General features: G+C 41.2%; 1 protein-coding gene across 23 annotated transcripts in view; it reads right to left on the reverse strand.

The window, feature by feature from the left end:
• The window catches only part of ADGRL2 (adhesion G protein-coupled receptor L2), a 145,342-nt gene that overhangs the window by 41,477 nt on the left and 79,090 nt on the right, over positions 1–24,775 (reverse strand). For all 23 annotated transcript variants that reach the window (XM_075287034.1, XM_075287013.1, XM_075287014.1 and 20 more), the window contains exons 3-4: positions 19,941–20,050; positions 4,616–5,416 (exon numbers count right to left, since the gene is read on the reverse strand). In XM_075287034.1, the coding sequence (XP_075143135.1) occupies positions 4,616–5,416; positions 19,941–20,050 (911 nt within the window). The remainder of the gene's footprint in view (positions 1–4,615; positions 5,417–19,940; positions 20,051–24,775) is intronic.

Raw genomic sequence — 24,775 nt, forward strand, 5'->3', positions numbered from 1 at the left:
CTCATCCACCTATGTTAATAACTAATTATCACATGGCTCAATAACACATTAGGGGAGATTAATGCCGGAGCACCACATGAGCGGCATGCCAGACTCTTCCCTAGTGCATGACTTGTTGAGATCATAGGCTAAAGATGGCAGGTTGGGACTGGAAAGTGGAAAAGGAATGATGAATGAGCTATGATCTAAGCTGGTAATACATATTAGAGCTCGGATGGTTGTCACGTGGCTCCCCGATTGATGACGGGATCGCCCTTACGAATGATCCTTCCATAACAACTAAACGGCCCGATCTCAGGGAATAATTTGTTAAAGATGGAGTCTATGCACGTTGGCTGGTAATAGACCATGGCAAACACTGGTATTTTTGGACGCAAGCCAACCAAAAATATCCAGCATGGGCGACTTGTTTTTGGCAAATTTAAGCATGGCCATCTGTGAACGATTTGCAGCATCTACAAGACACTTGTTTGTTAGCCAAAACGGTCAAATCGGCCGACAAAAATCTAATCTAGATGCCCGGCTCAAAGTCTTAGCCAAGTCTATAAACATGGAACGCAATGCAACTTCAAATTTTTCCATATATTGATGTTAAAAATGCGTAGAAAAAGGAGTGCATGTGATGGAAGGGTCATTAAACTGGTTCACATTAACCATTTTATATACAGTCATTGCATTGGTTTCCTAATATTTTCAACGCGGGGGTTCCGAGTTCAAATCCAACCAGGGGCACCATAAAGTTTGTATATTACTCAGAGTTGGCGTGCATTTTTTCTCTAGTTTATCAATTTTCCTTGATAGTAAACCTATCGTTCCTTGTGTTTGTAGAAAAATTGGTGCCCCCCCCCCCTTCCATTGGAGACTGATAAGAATCATTACAATCTCCGCACGGAACTGCAAACTATGTTCTGTGTATGCGCTACATAAAATGGTGAATACATAAATTTAGATATAAAACTATTTTTCAAACAAAAAAAATATTGAAATAGATGCAAAGATAAGAAAATACTTGGGGGGGGGGATGGGACTCGGTAATGAATGTAAGAAGTAGAACAAATGAAAATATTCAGGGGGAAAAAAGCCATGTTTTTTTGAGAGCGCTTGTTAATATTGGTACATAAAAGACATTTAAATGGCGCCAGCGCTTGTTAATGCATGCTTGGGAATTCACAGACCACTAAACTTCCAAAAGGAAAAAAAATAAAAAAAAACTGTAGATGGGAATACGAGGGAATGTGAGGACAAAGCCAAGGTACAGAAAAACCAATGTTCCTAGGACAGAGCTGCAGAACACACAGAAGGAAGCTCGTATCACACAGCATCACTCAAACAGCCCACATCCGCTCTGTCTTAGCCACCAGAACTGGCAAGGCTTGCACCCTGATCTATCCTCCATATGTTCCTTGGATGATTCCCGAGCGCTCTGGCTCGATTTCATGATGTAATTTTCTAGAACTGGGTCTCCAAACTTTTACTCTGGCTGCAAACATCATCACTCGTATGTGACCCTGACTCTTTCCAAAGGTTCAGTGGGAAAACTCAACTTAAAATTGCTTTTAAATAAATATTAAATGTGCCCAAATGACATGACTTAAGTGACACTAACACCCCCCTTGAATATTGGAGTGGAGGGTAAAGCTGACTTCCCTGGGAGGTTAGACATGCATACATTATTCACACATACTGTGAAAGAATATAGCGATTTTTGTTAACGTGAATCCATTTCCTACAAAATAGCGAAATTAAATAATACAGCAGTGACTTCTCCAGTGAACTTTGTGGGACATCTGGGGAACAAAATGAAGAAGAGGGCCAGGTAGTGATGGGAATCTACCTCGACTACAGTGGAAGGGTCTCGAAAAAAGGAAAGATGTAGACCTAAAGAGTCCTTTAGCTGCAGATGGTGAACACTGTAGGGGATTGTAGGGTTATAGGTTGGACTTGATGGACTGACGTCTTCATCCAACCTCATCTACTATGTAACGATGTGATCATGGTGGAGCAGGAGCCTTTTACAACATTCGTTATAGGGCTAATGGTTGCATGTCTTGAGCCAAGATAGAAAGTACCATCCCAATTTTGTTGACGTAGTAAAATCTCTCCCCACCGTTACGGGTCTCCACTCTACCTTCATCTAGGGCTGGGCGATTTGGCCAAAAATTAAAATCTCAAATTTTTTTAAGGAGGTTCTGTAATGGCACCATAGAAAAATTATATCAATGAGAGTCCCAAAGAGATTGTGGACGTCCTGTCCTGCCATAAGGTCCCATTCCAAAATAATATCTCCAACTACAGGGATACATTTGTCAACATACCAAAAATCATGGCAATTGGCCAAAGGCCCAATAGAGTTTTATAGGGGCAGACCAGAACCCAGACCTATGCTGAGTGGTGTAACCTATAGGACCTACAAAAAGTGTAGAATAAATTCACTAGAAATGAAGCTGCAGATTTTCCTCGATGACGTTATAAACCAACTATGTTTTTGACCTTACAAGAATACAGAGACCGTACAAGGGAACGTAAATTATAGTGAGATTAGAGCGAAGTGCAACCACTGTATAATTGGTGAGTGGGGAGTGAGTATCTACGCAGATAGCAGCGCAGGGCAGAGGTGACAGCAAACCATTGACACTTCAACAGCTTGCGGTTAAAGTGTTTCGGAATCTGGAAAACTATGAGTAAAAACATCTGGGTTCTACTCGAAGAAAAGCAAAGAAATGAAGACCAATAATATTGTCTCCAACAGGAGAAATTTCCTATATAAGTCGTCTAAGCTCATCTTATAGACGTGATGGTTCTATCTCCTATAGGTTGCATATTTTCGTAACTCCTGGGAAGGAATCATAGGATAGAAAAAAATGCAGTCAGGCCCACGGAGGAGAAGACAATATACAATGCAGCGTTTAAGAATAGTCACGGGCTGTCATGCAAAATCATTACAGTTATTGCACAACATCTGTCAGAAGGCGGAACCCAAGATCAAGGGCATATTCCTTTAGAGATACAAGGCGTGACTTGCACACATTGTCAAGTCTTTACATCTTTTACAAAGCATCAAGCCAAGCATCTCTTGTGTTGTGCCTACACGTGAAAGTGTCATGAGTCACATGCATGATTTCATGATCCTGATCGGTTCACTCGCAAAACAAGAGACCTGAAATGGTTTATTTCTACATAACCTTGCAACACCTTATGAAATTTCTTTTGAATTTTTTTTTTTATTCCTGCGGAAACTAAAACACACCTCTAGGTTTCAGATAAAAATAGACATTTCTAAAGGCCTCTATAAAAGAAGTCTAAACAAAAAGGAACAAGTCAAAACTCAAACGTCTGACAAAATTTCGATTATTTTGTAAAAGTCAATAAAATCAGTTTTTTTTTTCTCCCTTAAGTTTTCCATATGAATACTGAACATATAGCTCGTGTAAAAAATAATTGCCACTAATGACACAAATGTGTTTATACGCCTAGTTCTATACTAACAAATTAAAAAAAAAAATCTAAATTTTTTGGAATTTAGGCCATTATTGTATCCATTTAGTCTTTGGTATACTTTATGTCAGGGGTGCTCACACTTTTTCAGCATGTGAGCTACTTTATAACATGATCAAGTCGAAAGATCTACTACCCACTTCTTGTGGGTGGGGCCTGTGGGTGGATGGGGCCTGTGAGGAGGGCGGAGCATGAGAGCAGAAGGCAGCGGCGTTCTGTGGTTTCCTAGTAACGGCACTCGCTCAGCATGATGGGAAGCCACAGAATGCCCACAACACAGAAGCAAGGCGGCTGCCCAGGGACCCCCAATGTCTGCTTGATCACAGCGCAGGCTGAGAGTTATCTGGAGATGACTCTCAGCCTGCGCTGTGAACAAGCACTCCGGACACTTGCAGGCTGGGCTGCAGCAGCTCCGGGGGACGACGCGCTCCCCGCTCTTAGGGATGGAGGGAGCAGCCAGGGTGCTGTTTGTTCACAGCACAGGCTGAGAGTTATCTCCAGACACTGGCGGGCCGGGGCTGCCTTGCACTCGTTCGCAGTCAGGGCTGCGGCGGCCCCGCCTGCAAGTGTCCGGAGATGACTTTCAGCCTGCACTGTGAACAAGCAGACACTGGGGATCCCTGGCAGCATCCCGCGATCGACCCATACGTCCTTTGCGATCGACTGGTAGATCACAATCGACGTATTGGGCACCCCTGCTTTATGCGATTACATACCTTCACTGTGGCCAATGACTATGGCAAGACTATCTCAACTAAAAACTTTCATGAAATTTTCTCATAAAAAAAAAATAAAAAAATTCATGGGGCAACATGGTGGCTCAGTGGTTAGCACTGTAGCCTTGCAGTACTGAAGTCCTGGGTTCAAATCCAGCCAGGAACAACGTCTTCAAGGAGTTTGTATGTTCTCCCCGTGTTTGCATGGATTTCCTCCCATTCTACAAAGACATACTGATAGGAAAAAAAAAAAGTACACTGTAAGCCATATATGGGGCTCACAAACTACATAAAAAATTTTAAAAAAAATTCACAAAAACAGAAAAAAATAGATTGAAAGCTTTAACCAAGACTCAACCATAAAGAATGAATCTGTGAACAAACTGAAGACACATAGCTCTTACCTTGGGCTAGGTCCTGAAGGATGAACTCTAGAGAGTATCGTAGAATGAAGTTGTTATTCCACACGTACAGCTGGTTATCCCTAGGGTTGTAATCCACAGCGGCAATGTATTGATACTGATTGGGGAACGGAATATCAACAGACTCTCCTCGGTTCAGCTTGGTGTTGAAGATGTAGTCAATTGCATTCTTCCCGGTTTCACTCTCGTTGTCTTGGTAGACTGACCGCACCACATACAGGACCCCACATATCATGAACGCGTTGGAAGCCGCCCGCTTATCGTAAGAGGTTTCAAACGTTGCCTCAAAGCGTAGAGTGTAAGGATTTAATTGGCTAATCACGATCATTCCATTATTTTGCTCGGTCGCGTAGATCACCCACAAGCCATTCTCATCGACCGCCAAATCGATATCGGTTTTCCCGCCCCATCTATACGGAGAGGTGTCGTGGTAATTGGCATAATTTATAATCGCTTCCCCGCTTTTGATTCTAGTCCTCAAGTCAAATTTAACAATATTCCTTGTTCTTTCCTTGTTAAAAAACACCGCCCCGTCGTAAACCACAAATCCAGTGCCGTCCACTCGGTTGGGAAGTTTATAAGTTGTAGTCTGTCGCCCAATTTGAAAATCTTGCAATGAGGCGTATTCTATTAATGTATCCGTACGATACGGAGTCCAGGGCATAAAATAAATTTTATCTGCAGCTTGAAGGGGGTCTTTGCACCAGGCACCTGCCTTCTGTTCAGCTTCAAAAATATATGGTGAGTCCACAACTCCTTTCAACACCCCAGGGCAAACAAAAACTAGTGAAAAGTAGAAAGAGGATTATTTCACAACACAGATATTAACAAGTTTTTACTCTTAACCACGTCCAGTAGCAAAATCTTCAATATTATATATATTAAAAACAAAAAAAAAATTTTTTTTTAAAAAAAAAGTGACTTTAAAAACGTTTAGATGAAGAAGGTGACATTCATAGTGCCAAAATAAGAAACTACTAAATTTACAATACATGACATTTCTTCTCAAGACCTTACTGGACCAAAAGTGAATTTTCTAAAGCTTAAAAACCTGTCGGACAATGAAAAACCACACGCAATTTTTATGCCATGAAAAACGAGTGCATGGTTTTCCATTGGTGCTTCGAAGACGTATGAAACTGAGGGAAGAAAACAAAGCTTGAACATCTCAAAAAATAAATAAATAAATAAGGAACACAACATTGATACGGCAAATTTTTGAGCTGGAAAAGTAAAAAAAAAAATCTAAAAATAATGAAATTAAAAAAATAAAAAAATAAAAAAAACAGACATTTTGGAGCAATGGATGAAACAAAGCCTGTAAATGTGGCATGCTTGGGGGAAAGGAGTATAGGAAGCCAGGCAAAAGTACATGACTAACTAAACAATAAAATCAAGGAAAAACAAAAATAAAAATCACTTAGGGTTCAAGGAAGAGAGCAAGAAAACATTTCCCACAAGAAAAGCAGAGACTGTGTCCCACCTAGGTGACATATCCAGAACACTGTTTTATTAGCAGTCAACTTGTGTATGAAGTGTAGAAATGCAATCCTGCTGAATACAGAACGTCAGTGTTTAGGGATAAGGGGGATCGAGAAGGTTAACATCCATATGGCACATAACAGGGAGCTGGGGGGGTTCGGGCTGGATTATTTATTTACCTTTTTGCTCCACTTCTATTTTAAGCATTGGAAGAGAAAGTGAAAAAGGGGTGCAAGGAGAAAAAAGAGAGATTAACATGAATGGACCATTTACTCGGTAGCTCAATCAGTACACACACTAAAGTAGGGACACAGCAAGAAATCCGCTAATTTGGATAAATGAAGAGACTGGAACACCTAGTGAAAGAAAGAGCCGTTATACGATCAGTGGTGATGGGGGTCGGATGTAAATTCTGACCATCTCTCAATATGCCAGGGGGTGGAAGGAAAGACATGCATCTCTAAACTGCTAGGCCTCACGTGAGCAGCAGACAAAATGGCTTACTCAATGGCTCTGATGGACTACACCTCACAACACGTAGACATATACAATGTATTACCTTTAACTGAGCTAACATTAGAACCATTGTCAACTAAGTAGTCACAGTGAGGCATAAAGTACACAGAGGGCCTCTGTAATTTTTTTTGCTTGGGGTCCGATACCTACATGACACCCAAGGGTCTATTCACACGAACATGATTAACAATCATCACATGGCGGCTGAATTTGAAACCAGTATATTCCAATGGGGCGGGTTTTTTTATTTTTATTTTTTTTATTTTGACAGTCCATTTTAATGGGCTATGACAAAATAGGGCACGTTCTATTTTTGCCCATTTTCACAGATCTCTTAATTGACTGCAGTCTATGGTGGATCCTTGAAAATGGGTACATCATGGATGCAAAACGGCCGTGAAAATTTTGTTTTTGCATGACAGTTGTCTGAATAGAGCCTAAAGTTATTACCAACCAAATAAAAATAACATGATTTTTTTTTTTTTCCCCGGTCACAGGATGGCCACAAAAATTTGACAAAATATTCTAAATACAAAGTAAATAAAAAGTCACAAATAATTTTCTACGGGACACACTGTTGAGTCTCGTAGAAAAGCATGTCATGCTTAACGTTCAAATTGGCATTTTTTTTTTTACTGAATATTTTTACGAGTTTGTTGATGGGAGTTACTACTAAAAAAAAAAAAATCTATAAATGAGGGGATGCTATAAAAGGAAACATTCTACTCATTCTCTCTCGACTAGCGTGTATCATCTGTAATATCACAATTTCAAAATTTAAAAAAAAAAATCAAAAATTTTTAAATGAAATGCCATTTTTTCTTTCAACAGTACGTATTTATTTAAATTTATGTAAAAAAGTAATTCTATACAAACACCACTTTTCTTGAGTTACTATTTGCGTGTAAGGGGGAAAAAAAAAATGTTGTGAAAATGTGCTATGGATCTGCAACAGTTTGCAGAAAATGTGCCATCTGCATTACACCACCATGCTGGTTTTGCGAACAAAAATAAACTGTGCTGTTAATTAGTATGTATACTAAATTCCTTCTAAGAAAGGAAAAACAAAACACGGTTTGTGCTTTTAAAGCGTACTTTGTAACTAAACAAATTGCGGCACCGATTGGTAGATCCATCAATCCATCCATCGACATCCCAATGGCATCACTGTGGCAAGAGACCAGCTCTCAACTGTACAGATAAGCTCAACTATAGGCGACAATTCCCAAAAATAAAAATTAACTAAAAACAGATTGGTCTGAATGATGACGTTATGTAACCGATCTAATTTATTTCTATTCACTCTTACGGTAAGTTCACATGTTTTTTGGATCGGAACCTAAGGGTGTCTCCGCCTCAGGTTCCGATCCGAAAGCTGGGTCGCCATGACCGAAAGCCAGTGCACTGTACTGGCATCCGGCCGCGCGCCTACGGATTAGGCTCAATGAATAGGCCTAGTCCAGAGAAGGGAGTTTCTTCAGGCCGAATCGCATGAATGAGCACCTCACTTCTTTTTTCCGGGAGCCAGAAGAAACGGCTCCTGAAAAAAAGCTCCTCAGCGGCTCCCATTGATTTCAATGGGAGCCGTCTTTTTAGTCAGGGTTTTGAGGTGATTATGGCCTCAAACCCCTGACCAAAAAACTACATGTGAACTTACCCTCAGGCCCCATGAGTCTGTACAGCTGTCCATGAAGTCATACAGTCTTTGTACAGGGTACCTTATGTAACAAGTTAGGCCTGGTTCACATCTGTGTTCGGTAATCCCTTCGGGGAGTCTGAATACTGAACGTTTTGGCAACCGGTGAGCAGTGAAAGCACACGGACCCCACAGACTACAATGGGGTCTATGTGCTTTCGGCAAGAGTCTTGGGGAAATGAAAGTAGATCGTGAAGTTCTTTTCTGTCCGCATGTTCCGGTGGCTGACACCACATGGTCCCCATTATAGTCTATGGGGTCCGTGTGCTTTCATAAGCTCTCCGCTTGCCAATGCATTCGGTATTCCGTTCGGGAGGCGTTTTCCAAGCGGACTCCCTGAACGCAGATGTGAACCAAGCCTCATTCTCTACTAGATTTTCCAAAAATTTTAAATCATACAAATTGCACCAACTGGAAATATTTCAATATCTGAAATTCAAAAATTTGTCCCATAGGACTGGCCTGAAGATTCCGACTGCGCTCGAAGTTAAAAGCAGCGATCGTATTCCATGAAGAACTTTCCTTCCCATAACTATATGCACATGCAGAGCACCTGCACATGTTTTATTGAGATATTATAGGAAGGAACGTTAATAGGTCATAGCAATTTTTTTTTTTTTTTTTTATAGTTGGAACACATTAGCCAAAATGCACAGGGGGCAATAAAAATAAACAAAAAAAATCCATATGCACCTATGTAATTTGTCACCACGGCATGAGAAGAACACTCCTCGCAACCCAGGTGAACATATTTCCCTGCCACAGTGATGTCACCATTTCCTTAATAAATTAATAACGCGCATTGTCATGAACAATAGTTCAGTCCACGGCACCGCTGTCACCTCCACAGGTAGGCGTCAAGCCCGGGAGAAGCTCCGGAGATGATGCATTACCATATCTAGCGTTCCACTGAACTTTTGAAAATATAGCAAGAAACAGAGTCGGATATTCAACTGTGAATAATACTAACTGGTAAAAATTCACCTAAAAAAAAAAAAAAAAAAAAAAAATCTATTCTTGGTTCCCTCCTACTGATTTGACTCGAGATGGGAAAAAAAAAAGAAAGGAAACCTTGCTAGCTGTCACAATATTATTCGCATGAAATGAATGCTACATTTAGCAGGTTAACATATTAAGCTCAAGTTTTGTGCCTTCTGAGGCTGATTGAATCGTCTTGCCCCCAGAAGTTTTGCTGTATACTGTATAAATTAAAAATGGCTTCCCCTTAGAAGACAAGACAGACTATTTTTTTTTAACAAGCGACAGAAATGGGAAGGAATTGAACAGTGGCAGCATAACCGTAATGTTCTCCTATAATGGGATGTTTTTCAACCCTCCTGCAACTTTTTATCAAATATTTTACCCTAATATGTTGTACAAGTTCAAGTTTCCAATAGACGGAATGCTTAGAGAGATCCTAAGCCCGATGAGATACAAAGACAGAGTAATTTTGAAGATTCCGGTTTCTTGTTTGTTGAAATCCATTCAGATATTCCACAGATATAAGTCCTGTTGCAATTAGGGTATACTAGAAAAGTGGGAGGTAACACTCAATAACATACAGCACACACAGAAACCACAGTGTTACTGCCTACTTGGCTAGAATACCCAAATCTACATCATTCACAGGGCTTATAGCTTTGGAACGGCTGAACAGGTTTGGATAAACAAAACACCAAAATGCTCAGGGTGACAGCGCCGGTCAGATGATGAACATCACTGGGCTTTTCAGACCGGGTGACAGGTTCTCTTTAAGTGATATACTAGTATTTCTCAACTGTGCTCCTAGATTCGGGAACAATAAGGGGATGTTTTTAAACCTTCCTGCAACTTTGTATCAAACATTTTACCCTAATATGCTGAACAACTTTGAGTTTCCAATATACTGAATATTAAAATCCTATCAGCTTAAAGAGAACCTAAACCTGATAAGATACATAGGCACTGTAATGTTGAAGATTTTGGTTTCTTGTCAATCCAAATCCAGTCAGATATTCCAAAGATATAAGCCCTTTTAGTAATGATGCAAACGGAGTATACTATACAATGGGAAAGTAACAATGCATGACATACAACACATAGAGAAACCACGGTGTTACTGCCTACTTGGCTAGATTACCAAATCTGCATCATCATTAACAGGGCTTATATCTTTAGAATAGCTGAACAGATTTGGATAAACATAACACTAGGGTGACAGCGCCGATCAGATGATGAACGTCATTGGGCTTTTCAGACCGGGTGACAGGTTTAAGTAATGTACTAGTATTTCTCAACTACAAGGTACAGATTTAACCCTTTAGTCCTATCACTGGAGCAGAACATAGTTCACGATATACACCATTCACCTCTATGGGTAGTCAGGTCATGTGTAGTCAAGGGAAGGGGTGTCTTCCTATATACATAGATATACGCCTGTATGCTGTACACCGGCAGGCGACATGGCATAGACTGCGTTGTGTCCAGGACTCTGCCTACGATGCTAATCTCACTGCCCACAGGGCCTTTTAGTCAGTGGCTGACACTAGGCTTTAGCAGATAAAGATCTGCTGTTTAATTAAAAAAATCTGTGGCATTTGCTAATCAGAATCCCGGGCACTGGTCTCACTGGGGGATTTAAGAGGACAGCTGCACATAGAGGCTAAAGAGATATTCAGGAAGGTCCAGTTTGGGGAATCCTTATGTATTAACCCTAGAGATGGATGAAGGAGTTCTCTTATGTATAACCTATATGGAACGGAAAATTGCAGAATATTCCGATAAACTTTGTGTTACTATGTCTCATCTGAGCATGAGATTTGACAACCATTCTACCTACGGGATGCAAAATGCTCACACTAAAGGCTACATGAAAACGGTCAGGATTAAGCGCATAAAAACGGCAGCATAAATATTACCTTTAAGTCAAGAAAATCTTGAAAATTGTAATTTTTTTCCAGACCGATTCTGTCAATTTTTTGTTCCGCATTTCACCCTTATGATTCTTTTCTTGCAGTGACTTCAAAGCCAATCTCTGGACCGAAACCCGCACCAAATGTGCATGTACGTGTTCGAGAACCCGCACTAATACATGCAAGAGTTGGTGTGGATTTTGATGGCAATTCTCAACCCTGATCATGTACATGTAGCCCAAAAAGAGCAGTTCCCTGCAGTAATGTTGGGTTTACGTTCGGGAATTCCATCCCACATTCAGCTTGAAAAATACGGTGACTTTTCTCTCACTGTATTTTTGAGGCAGAAACCTAGGGGACCCCATGATAGTCTATGGGATCTGCGGGTAACCGCTTTTAAGCAGATTGAGTTTCCATTTTTCGGGTCCCCAAGTGGACCCTAAGAACGGATACCAGAATGCTAGTGTGAACCTAGCGTCGGAGATTTGTACTGTTGTGCCTTTCGACTACTTGTACAGTGATGCACTATAGCGAACCTTCATCTGTACGAGGAAGACTAAGATGGGTTAAATAAGGAATAGGAAGTGACATCACATCTGTTTGTCACATGGAAATACCGCAGCTCTGTCCCGTTCAAATGAAAAGGACGGAGGCCTGGTTCACATCTTCTTTCGGACCATTCCGTTCCCCTCTCCGCATGAAAAATGCGGAGAGAAAAGTTCTGCAAGCAGCGCTTTTCTCTCTGCATTTATCGTGCGGAAACCGAACAGACCCCATTATAGTCTATGGGGTTCAAGGGTTTCCTTAGGTAATCGTTTTTTCATGCGGATTAGGTTTCTGTTCTGCGATCCTCAAGCAGAATCCTCGAAAGGAAACCCATGCGCATGCGCAGATGTGAACCGGGATTGAGTTTCAGCATGGCCATATGACCAATTGACGTGAAGGCACTTCCGGTGAAGAAGGTGGCAGCAATGTTATATAATGCTGGACACCCCTTTAAACCCAATCTCTCAATATTTGGCTAGCAAGGTGGTCACTAGAGATGAGTAAGTAGTGTTCGATCGAGTAGGTGTTCGATCGAATACTACGGTATTCGAAATACTCTTACTCGATCAAACACTACTAGCTGTTCGAAGTTTAAGGTTCGATGCAGAACCAGCGTGGATTGGCAGAATGCTATACATTCTGCCAATCAACACTAGTTCTTCTCTTACCTTTCCAAAGTCTTCTCCGCGCAGCGTCCCTGCGTCTTCTTCCGGGTGGAATTCACTCTGCCTAGGCTTCTGGCCTAGGCAGAGCCGACTGCGCATGCGCGGGCATGCACGCGCATGCGCAGTCGGCTCTGCTCAGGCAGAGTGAATTCCACCCGGAAGAGGACGCGGGGACCCTGTGCCGGGAGAAGACTTCAAGCAGAATCCAGCCCGACTGTCACTCGTGGACTTGGTAAGTATGATTTTATCGAATGTTGCCTACCCCTGAAACGAGCATTTCCCCCCATAGACTATAATGGGGTTCGAACAGTCGAACAGTGTGCGGCTGTTCGAATCGGATTTCGAACCTCGGACATTTTAGTGTTCGCTCATCTCTAGTGGTCACCCACCTGGCCGGTCAGGTAGACATCCACCTTTCCAGCTAGCCAGGCCACTGGCAAACCATCTAGTTAACCACCAACGTACATGACTACATAGAACGGAACAGAAAACAATGGGAATAAGAATCTATTGTTCTAAAATAGCTTAAATTAAAAAAAAGTCGGACTATGCAAAATAAAAGAACGCTATTTAAAGCATAAAATGATAAATCTTTTGTTCATTAAGTCTACCTCTCCTGCTCTCACTTTGAGAATAGAACCTATTCCTGTGATCATTGTAATGAGCTCATTCCATGACAGTTTGATGAATGTCCCACGATATTAACAAACCCGTGTATTCAATACTTATTAAGGGAATGTATGTACATGCATCTATAATCATAATAATAATGCACGGCTAAGAAAAAAAAAATTTACGCTTGATCCATAAAAATACAATCGAAACACTTAAAGGTTGGCCTAGTTTACGAAACATTTATTTTATCCCATCGACTAGGATATCAGGGTAAACAAACGATATGAACTGTTAATCGATGGAGAGAGTTCACGCGACGCTGGGAGGTGAGGAGCATCGAGAGAAAAGCCTCTGAATGTAGCAAGATGTAGGAATCACTTGAGAGAAGCTCAGTCATACCATAAAGGAGGGGGGAGGGAGAAAAAAAGTGCAAGAGTTTTTGACAAAACGTGTGGTAAAGGGATTCTAGCATTAGGCTGAGGCCCCACGTTGCGTTGCAATTTTTTAAGCCAAAGCCAGGAGTGAGAAGGGAGAAGTATAAGAACTTCCTATATATTTCCCATCCCTTTGGTAGCCATTCTTGACTTTGGCTCAAAAAACTGCACCAAAAAAAAAGTTGAGTTTCCGCAACGTGTGGCCTTAGCCTTAAGCTAAACCTACATAGGAATAGGCTTAAGAAAGTCTGTTCTTCCTCTACCTCTAGACGTCTTCTCCACGCCGCCATTCCTTAGATATTCCGGTTTTCATTTGTATGCTAATTCGTTTTACTGCAGCACTAGGGGCGGTCCCCAGTGCTCAAACAGAACTGGGGGTATCACATTGCTACGAGGAAACTCTCCAACGCCGCTTTCTTCTTGTTCCCCTCCTCCGCCTCTATTTCTTGGTCCCGCCACGTGTTCCTCAAAAAGCAGTAACTGGAGAGGCCACAGGAAAATGGCACAGTGGGTGCAGTCAGCCATTTTCTTGTGGCCGAACAGGAAAAAAAGAGGAGGAGGTGGTGAACAGAAGGCGGCGGCACTGGATAGTTTTGTCACAGCACAGGGAACGCTCCCAGTGCTGCAAGAAAACTAATCAACATATGGACGTAAACCAGGATATCTAAGGAACAGCGGTGGCGCGGAGATGACATCTAAAGGTAGGGGAAGAATAGCCTTTCTTAAAGCTATTCCTACATGGGTTTAGCAAAAAACGGGATTCTAATGATAGAAACATTAATTTAAAGGATTCTATGGTAACAGACTACAAATGTATCCGGTGTAGTCTGACTATTCAGTCATTCCTCTAATAAATGCCAACCTAGATATATACTGTAAAAGTGTGACTACAGGATCAGACCACACCGTGTTTGTTTGTAGTCTGTTATCACGGTGATGCATAGACTTCCATAGGAGCTGGAGACTCAAATCAATAATTATTTGTAAACTATTTCTCTTAGATTCAGTGGAAAAATTTTTAAAAAATGTGTCCGTAAATGTGAATATATTCTCTTAAATAACTAGTTCTACAAAATGAACTCTGGATTATACGAAAATTGGGGAAACTGTGACACTTTAATACAATAATATACTTTATATAGGAATATTCCTTAAAAAGCAGAGGCAGCCATTTTGTAGTCTAAAAATGAAGCTCATGACTTGTTTTCGAGCGAGAGGCTTTACAGTAAGGAAGTAACGTGTCCTCTGAATTAAAGGGACGCTAAACCTGAAGTCTATGGCCTCCTCATGTTCGGGGCAGTCCATTGCTCCCTGGGATTTGAGGCTGGGTACTGTATTGTTCTTCCATAGGATGATTTACATTAACTGTATCCTCATATCTGTAAATTGTAAACACATACTGTATATTTGTGAGGGTTATCGGCATCTTGTTCTACTACGCCAAATTTGCATAAACTGTTGACTTCAGGTTTAGCGTTCCTTTAAGAACCGGTCCCTTTAATAGCAAATTATAATGCTGGTCAGAACGCTTCAAGCAGCCCACAGAAATGGTCCGTAGGCAACAAGACAACTCATGAGAAGGGGCATTAAACATGGACATATACACGTAGGGTTAAATAGTTGGTGCTCAATGTTTCCCTATACAGCTTATAGAACCATGGTCTTGGTGCCGTATATGGCATTCAGCTAAAAGCACCAACGGGGATGAGGACAACGAACTGTTGTCTGAAACAACCAATCAGGATCATTGGGCGTGTTCTCAGAGAGAGGCGTGGTCTAATAAAGCTCCGCCCTTGCGCACAAAATACACTCATCCTGCCAAATACTGATTCTTGTTGCTGTATAGCAGGTGCCATTGGTACCCACTAAATTAACCCTTTAAGACTCTTTGGAAGAGATGACCACCTACACAATTATGATACGCCAAGCTAGAGAAACCACTAACTAGTATAGACGTACCCTTTTCCCATACAATCTCCGCTTTTTGTTCGACAACCATAGGCGTACGTTGATGGCTCAGGTTGAGAAACTCGCATTTTAGTTGTCAACACATCGAAACGGATTCAAAAAGACTAGAGATTGGGCCAATACTAGATGGCGGTTTCTATAGTTAGAAGATACCTACAAAAGGAACATATAAGTGTAGGCGGACATGTCTATAATGAGGACATTGTAGGCAGATTGCTGGATGATGTTGGTTAGGATTGTGCACATACATACTTCATGTCATTAAATTAACACAAGGATGAAATCCAGGCAATAAGGAATCCTTTGTACGGCCACTAGGAAAAAACATCCTGATTGCTAAAATAAAATTAGACGTGAAAGTTAATAGAACATTGATATAAAATGGCTAAAATATATCGAGCTTTTAGCAAAGATGAAATGTTGGATGGCAATATAATACTGCCCCTAGTGGTAATAATTATAATACGATGAAAGTCGTCCATGGCAATTACTCTACACAGTAATCTGAGCTAATCAGTTTAGACTATTCCGTTACTCATCTCTTTAGCGGATATTATAAGGGGACTAGACCGAAACACATCGGAGGCATCGAATTTGTGGGCGTAATCAGTTTTCAGCCTATCCGTCCACTCCATATCATTGACATCACTGAAATACCACCAGATATCTCATCGTGTAATACTGGTATATGGCTCGCAAAATAGTTACAAACACTAAATGTACCGCTGATGCCATTACTATGCTCTCTTAAAGGGAAAGTGTCACCAAAAATGACATTTTAAGCCAATTTATGTTAAAAATATTGCTGAATTTTTTCTAAAAAATTTTTTAAAGCACCAAATGACATATTTTAAACCAATTTTTCTTTTATGTTATTGCTGAATTTTTTATGTTTTATTATTTATTTACTTATTTTTGTTTGTTTTTTTAAAAAGCACCAGATCCTGTAATTTTCACTCTGGCCACTAAGGATAACTGGCATCAACCAAGTTATTTTAAAGAAATAATGGTTTACGGCTCTCAAAATAGTTGAAATTTCTAATCTGTCTTTTGCTGCCATTATTATGCTTCTTAAAGGGAATGTGTCACCAAAAATGACTGCCATTTTAAAGGGATCCTATCATACAAACCCTTTTTTTTCTGAGTGACACGTCAGAAAAACCTTAAGAAAGGCTATTCTTCTCCTACCTTTCATTGTCTTCTCTGCGCCGCCGTTCCGTAGAAATCCTGGATTTTGTCGGTATGCAAATGAGTTCTCTTGCAGCACTGGGGGCGGGCCACAGCGCTCAAACAGCACTGGGGGCGTCCCGAATGCTGCGAGAGAACTCTCTCCAGCGCCGCCTCCACCTTCGTCAGCAAAGTCCTCTTCTTCCGGTGCAGGTTTCAGACTTCTAGGCCTCGAGCAGCGCAGACTGCGCATGCCCACAGGCCACGAGAAAGTGGCCAATTACAATACTGTGTAAGCGGCCATTTTCTTATGGCCAGCGAGCATGCGAAGTCAGCTTTGCTCTAGGCTTGAGGCCTAGAAGTCTGAAGCCTGCGCTGGAAGAAGACGCGTGAAGAGGACGTTGCTGAAGAAGATGGAGGCAGCGCTGGAGAGAGTTCTCACGCAGCATTGGGGACGCCTCCAGTGCTGTTTGAGCGCTGGGGCCTGCCCCCAGTGCTGCAAGAGAACTCATTTGCATACCGACAAAAAACGTGATTTCTACAGAGCGGTTGTGCGGAGAAGACAACGAAAGGTAGGAGAAGAATAGCCTTTCTTAAGGGTATTCCGACGTGTTAGAAAAAAATGGGTTTGAAAGATAGGATCCCTTTAAAGAATTTCTACAAATATTGTTTTGTTTTGTTTTTGTTTGTTTTTTTTTAAAGCACCAAATCCTGCAATTTTCACTCTGGCCACTACGCAGGATTGGCATAAACTAGGTTATTTCCATTTACTAAAACAAGAATTCACAGAACCCTGCACCATGCCCTGCCCCCTTCTACAAGCCAGGACACCGTATCAGTTCTTATTGGAGTGTTCCTTTAAGTGCCATCTCAAAGGAGTCAATTTCCAGTAAACGTTTAGGCTGCAAACGTCTTCGGCCCCCAAACAGGATATCGGCTCCCTCCAATATGTTTAAGTGCTGTAAGCCTCTCGTTATTAAAAGCTGGCTTTGTATACTTTCCCAATTTATGTTGACATGTAACACTGCTTGGCGGAGCATTTTATTACTGGACAGAACATTTCCTTAAAGCAACTTAAATTAGTTTCCTGTGATGGAAAAAAACATGAAATGGAATCATAAGCTACAAGTATACATAGGCTAAATTAACAGGATGCAGGCTGGATATCTTCAAACACATTCTCAAATACTGGCTAAAAGGAAATAAGATAACATGTCTACGTGAAGGAGAATAAATAGGGTCTTACAGCTTAAGATGTTAAAATAGGACAGCGGTAAGGAAAGAAATGAAGGTTTGCCGGGCTGAATCTGAGGTTCATCCCCTTCTTAATACATGGGCAGAAGCTCTAAGGATCAATGGACCAAGATCTGGAAGAAATCTTTGCATACAAAAGGTTCTAATAAGTCTATTTAAGAGGTGCGCTAAGGGTTTACCTCTGGCTGAAGACAGTCTGGTTACTAGGGACGGATATATTGACCTAGACATTGTTGTAGGGTAGAGTGTCCACAGCAACCAACTTGTCCGTCTTTTTAATCAGATTTTGTTTTAAGGGTTAAAGGGTTATCCAGGGCTCCATATCCTCTTCTACGTGGTCACACTACCATGCCACAGGTCAGCCAAATTTATTTCAATGGAAAACATGTAGAAAATACAATCCGAATGTCCGGTCTGATGTCACTGGGACGTCAATTCAGGATACCTGAGTAGACCAGCCAAATCCAGAAGATCGGGCAGAAGAACCAGCACTCACCCAGTAGAGTGTTCAAGGAGTCTTCTTTATTAAGGTCAAACACATACAACACGTTTCTAACGTTCAATCTTCAAAACGCGTTGTGTGCATTTGACCTTCATAAAGAAGACCTTGAATATTCTACTAGGTGAGCACTGGTTCTTCTGCCTGATCTTCTGGATTTGATTGGTCCACTCAAGATCCCAAATTTAATTCAATGAGACTTAGTCGTGGAATGGTCCTGTGACCGAAGGATGTGATGTCACTTCCTGAGATGAAGATAGCCCTGGATAAACCCTTTAAGATCCACCAAGGAAGAGAATTCTTACTTTTTAGACCGTTCAATATTTGAAGGCCATTTTTACACCTGCATCCAAAGCTCTACTAGAAGCCTTTGTTGCCGAGTTGTTGGACATCATGGTGGAAACCAGTGCATCCTAATATACTATAAGTCAATGGGTTCCTCGGTCATGCTGGTGCCCACTGCATGTAGGTTTGTCTTAGGTTTTTGTGGCTTTATACCAGTTTCTTTGGATATGGGGAAAATAGCTAATCGGTGAGGGTACAAGATGGTGGATTACTTGGAGGGAGAATGGGAGAAGAAGAATTTTTGGCAAAGTAACAATCCCCCACCACTTTGTTTGGCCCATGGTTAAACACTTCTAGGGGAGGTCGTATTTTGGCTTTGGAAACCTAAAAATATAAAGTAACTAAAGAAAGAAACGTCTCTAGTTCGGGCAAGTTCTTGGAACATTTACATCGCCGTCTATAAACGTTACAAATCTCCATTCCTAGCACAATCCGTGGACCTGGTTTTTGTTTTTTAACTATTATTTTGACTAAGTATCTCAATAAAGATCTTAACCAGGGTGCCAGAGCCCTGAAGGAAATATGCCCTCCCTCCACTCACCGCGCTAATAATTTTCTCCAACTACCAAATAAAACCCAACGCAACATGATTTTATTATCTCCTTTGAAAAAGACTAAAAAATAAGAAAGGGCCGTATAATACTTTTATTGGACATTTTTGTAAGTCTAGGGATAATTCAACAAACCGTCTCTTTTTCGGCTTGCCGTCTGGAAACTAGGCTAAAGAACACATCTCCGCCATGCCCGGCAAACCACACATGCCACTTGGATTTATAGTTTACTGACAGTGATTCTCCTCCTAAAACAAATATAATGGAGGGATTTGTCTCGGCGAAAGCTAATAAAATGCACAAAAGGAACTACGGCAGCAGGTAGCCGCGCGAGCAACTAGTGATTGAAATCAAAGTCAATACTTTCTTTAGGAAAGTGTGAGCCAAATCAATTTGTCAGGCCCCAGTATTGGGCAGATATACACATTCTGTCTGGCACCCACAACTGCTAAATCTGGTTTGTTTTCTAGAAAAACACTAGTCCTGAAAGCAAACACTTAAAGGCTGCAGGAGGAGATTTGGCCAGACTATCAGCATGGCTCTCTTCCACCGGGTAGGTCTTGCCTGTACTGCATGCAGATCGGCTCTGAATGTCTGAAGCATATGCACTGCAAGCGTTTGGTGTCGGGGAAAACAAGTTTAGTGTTTACAGAGCAAGGGACAATTGGGTTTACTTACTGTATGGTACACATTCATATTGGACTTCCAAGTACTTGTAGGTCCCCGGACACGGGTCAGGGAACACATCTGATCCTGTGATCACCACACACTGCGTCCTATTGTTACACCTGTAATTAGAGAAGAAACCGAGTCATTAATCAGGCGTAAAACAAACCCGAGGTTTGCACACAATCCTGGGCGCCACACAACCAAAGGAGCGGGAACAATGAGACTAGTGTCACAACACAAAAACATCAGTAATTTAGGTTTTTATTGTAGGGCAAGTTTATAGGTGGATATAGGCAGGATATTAAATGAGATCAACATCAATAAAAAAAAAAAATTGTATTATGGGGTAAACAAATTGAAAAATTACAGGCGAGGTTGCTGGGAAATTCAGGACAATGCTTTGGTGCAAGCGTCACAAGGAGACTTCTAGGGAGCAGATATGCCTAGCTAAGAAGAGGACTCCATGGGGATAAGCTCTTTAAAATGCATCAGGAATAAGCCAATAGTGCAATAAACATACTTAAGGGACTTTAATAAGGATGACCATCTTAAGGATAAATCAGAAGAGGGTTCGACTCCTGACACCACCATGAACAGCTTACTAAAAGAGCCAAGCAGGTGAAACTCCATCCATTGTGTGGTGGCAGTGAATGGTAATACAGTAACCAGGCCATGCCATCATTTGCTTCTTTTTGAAACTTTTTGTTCAATTTTATATTTCGGGACTATGATGTTGATCACCTGTGCTTGGTGAGAGTCCAACGTCTGGGACCCCAACCGATTGGCTACGTTTGGGATCTTCATTGCTTACCAAGGACAGTGCCATACACTATATAGTGGCTATCGTTGGTATTGCAGTCCAGACTAGTTCATTTTGATAGGACTGATTTATGGCATGGCCTTGTATCCAATGGATGTATCATCACTGGTTGGAGAAGGGGAAGTACAGTTCACCCAAGTGCTGCATATTGACTGATGGGGTCTTTAGTGTTGGAACTTGCTAATCTAACATTGATGGTCTAACCTAAGGCTTGGCCATCAGTATCAAACTCCCCGAAGACCTCTTTAAAGTGCTATAATGGTTCCTAAAGAGACCATTGAATGCTAGCGGCTTCAGAAGCGTTGTCACTTTAGTCGTGGGTCGTACATAGGTCCAGGTGCACGACTGGACCCAAAGGCCCTTCTGCCTGCACGATATAAGACACCCGGTACAATAGCATTAAGCTCTTCATCGGGTCTCGGAACTCTGCTCTCCACTATAAATCATCCATGTAGTTTAGGCCTTGGCTTGTCGGTTATCAGCTTGTTGGTCATTCTTTCAAAGTATTAATCCACAGCATTCGTCATCTGAAGCAGCCAAGTTTTCTCCCAAGCCTTATCTACCTCCTGCCTACACCAAATCATCCCGGTAGCCAGGTCATTACTGACACTGCAATGAGAAAAATGTGTTTCCCACATGTGTACAGTCTGCGATAACGACTAGAAACTAGTTAGAACCAAAAGATCCTTTAAAAAAAAAGGAGCGAGCGAGCAGCCTCGTCTTTGTGCTCCCTGCAATTATCTGCCATGAAAACACGTTTCTTAGAATGTCAGCAATGTTCCATTCTTGCAAACAAAACTATATATAAAATATTAATAAGCGCATAAATCTGCTTTTCATCTCGCCCCGAACGTTGTTCAAAATAACGTTGTTGAGAGCAATGTCATGGAGCTCAACGTATTTGCAGAGACTTATGATACAATTAATTTGTCACTTTCAGGAGTAGAGAAAAAGATCTGATTCATTAATGATTTAATAAACATGGATAACATAAGAAAGGAGAAATACTTTAGAAGTTGGAATTAAAACGAGCGTTCAATAAACTGAAGAATTTAAACAGTATCGTAGGCTGGCGTGGCGAAGGAGCAATTACCTAGTAAAAGGGGAAAAAAAAAAAAAAAAACAAGACACAACAAAAGCAAAAATACATTAACCAACGCCTTTCGGAATGAAAAAAATCCAAGGGAGCAAGGATGGGGAGAACCATATAGGTAAGGTGATGGGGACTATAATTTGGCATGGTCGACTTGTGCGAGAAAATGGAGTTTAATACAATATTAATGGAGGTATTTTGAGGTTTCAATAAGAAAAAACTTGGAAGAAACGCCTACGATAGACTGAAAGATTGATAGACAGATGATAGCGAGAACATAAAGATTAAGGCTACACGCACAACAATGTATGTTAACAGGCCCATTTAGGCGGTACTGAACCTGGGGCAAAACCTAGGGCTGTGAAGACCATGGCAGGACATGAATGTCATCCATGTGCCGTTCCATCACAATCGTGTGCACTAAAAATAACCTTATGTATGGGCTACATATAAAGAAATCAATCCACTCCCCTCCAAACATAGACTATCACACGTAAAACAAACTATGACCCTAAAAATGTCCACAAAAATTAGCAATAAGTTGGAGAATCACCACCATTTTGCTGGAATCAACTGACCATGTCTAGGGTTTTGGCGTGTCCTAAGTCTTTTTGGAAGGCAGATGATGGTGGACTAGGATAGGGCATGAAGAAAAAGTTTTACAAAGTAATATCATTGTCTTCCGTAGGTGAAGAAAAAGCTCTTTTATGAACGTATGATGAGAACACATGAATAAAACTCTTCCCAAATGGGATTGTCCCATGAAAAAAAACTTATCCACTCTTCACAAAGTTGTAGAAAAGTGTCTGGTGGGAGTTGTATGACCCCTTGTGATCACGAGATAGGGGATCCAGTGTCCTCCCAGTTGGTGGTCAAACATGCCTGTTGAATGAATGGAAGTGGCCGGCACGCGGGGGGTTAAGCGGCCGGCCGCCGGCAAAGTCTGCGTGCCAGGTGCTTCCATTCATTTCTATGGGAGCGTGCTGTTCGGATCGGCTGATCCGAACAGTGTTCGCTCATCTCTAAGATCAATTCATATCTAGGGGAGCGTGGAAGATAGACAATGATTGGAGCAACCATGTATAAGGAACCCTGTTCTCAAGATGGGTGGGATCCCGGAGATCATCCCTTACCCAGAAGATAGGCAATTTTGTGTTCTTGGAACAATCCCGGCCTCTAGTTATTTTCTTTTTTATATTTTGGATGGCTAAGAGTATGAGAATTGATTCACACTCTTAGAAAATACAAATTCTCCGGATGGCCAAAAAAACTGGATGGTAATTTGTTCATGTGGAGAGGCGTTCACCACTTGAGTTATTATTCATGGCGAAATCACCGTTTCATGAAGTGCAATAACAATGCGGATCTTTAATAAAAATACAGCTATATTTTGAAGGCAAAGGAAGGTTGCACAATGCAAAACAAATTATATTAAGACTCTATTCTCCCTTGTTTGTTATTACATGTTACCAAGCGTGGAATGATGGAGAAGAGATTCTGTGTGCAATCTATTGTGCAAAGTGTTTTAATCAATATTCTTGTTCTACTGATTAAGCCGGGACTTCTGTTTTGGCAAGATAACATTAGTTTCTCTTGTCATGCTCCAAAAACTATTGGGAATCTTCAGCCGATCATTAGATATGCTACAATAAAGCAATAGTGCGCTCTCTTTCTTCCTTAAATTACTTCTCTGCCGTGCTATCGCTCTTCATCTGCGCCAACACTGGATCATTATTAGAGGTCCCCTGAAACCGCCACTACCGCTCTGTCTCTAGGCCATTGGATGCCATTTTCAATCGAGGTTTCAGCATGAAAATATGAATTAAGAAAATTTCATTACCTCCTGCCAGGGGCCATTATTCAGTGCTATTCTTTGAGATTAAAAATGCAGCGTGGAAATGAAAGGCACATGACATCAACACAAACCAAAAGACAAGACTCGGAAACAGGACAAGGTGTCATTCAAGACCGAACTTACCTGAGATAATTAAAACAAGGGAACGCTATCTAGTGCAATGGAGAGAGTAGACCGTAATTGGGGAAAAAAACCCAGAAAGGAACTATAGTTTGAAGGAAGGGCAGTCAGTATACATTTATAATCAAGTCTATGAACCGGCTCCAGGCTCATATCATCTCTATAGAAAATAATCCAACTAGTCACAGAGAAAGCCTACTACTTTGAAGCCGAGGCCATGAACGCTGGACAAAAAAACTAAACTCTGTCAAACTGAATGTTAAAACTATGTTTGTTCTATGCAGGACTTCCAGAATTCTTACTCTTACAGTAAGCATGGACCATAAATCCTAAAAAAATTAAATCAATAAAGCTAGGGCGACTTGGATACTTTGGCCATGACTCCCATTTCGTGAACCAAGATTGGTGAAGGAGTTTCAGGGCGATACGGAGTCACGTTGAGACCTTGAGTGTGCTGCAACTCCTAGTTGAACATGTGCGGCAGTCATAGGACCCTTGGGGTTGCAATATGGCTCCATTCACGTACATTGGTGAAGCCACTGTAGAGTGATCTTTGGTCAACATTGAAGATCATCAGTTGTAATCTAAGCAACACTGCAGACCACTAAATGTTAGACTAGACAAATCCAGTCACCAACAAATGTCAGAAAACCAATAACCATAGATATTAAGTTGACCGAGGGGTAAAAGTTGTACAACTATCTAAAATTAGACTAATAGGAATGCGAGGTATGGGATTAACAAAATTCAGGACCATTGGGCATGACCATAGAAAGAGTTTTAGATGATAGGCTATGGGGTCCTAGTAGATTAATGGACAGTATACAAAATTGTGGGCCATCGGGTACCAGACTATAGGACTATAAGGAGTTTTTGTCTCTTAATGATGGAGTTTTAATAAAAATATTACTACTTCAATAATCGTACTGGACTTCATTCCATCAGTGGTGAGGGAA

The sequence above is a fragment of the Leptodactylus fuscus genome, chromosome 9 (assembly GCF_031893055.1).
Source record: "Leptodactylus fuscus isolate aLepFus1 chromosome 9, aLepFus1.hap2, whole genome shotgun sequence".
NCBI classification, from domain to species: Eukaryota; Metazoa; Chordata; class Amphibia; order Anura; family Leptodactylidae; genus Leptodactylus; species Leptodactylus fuscus.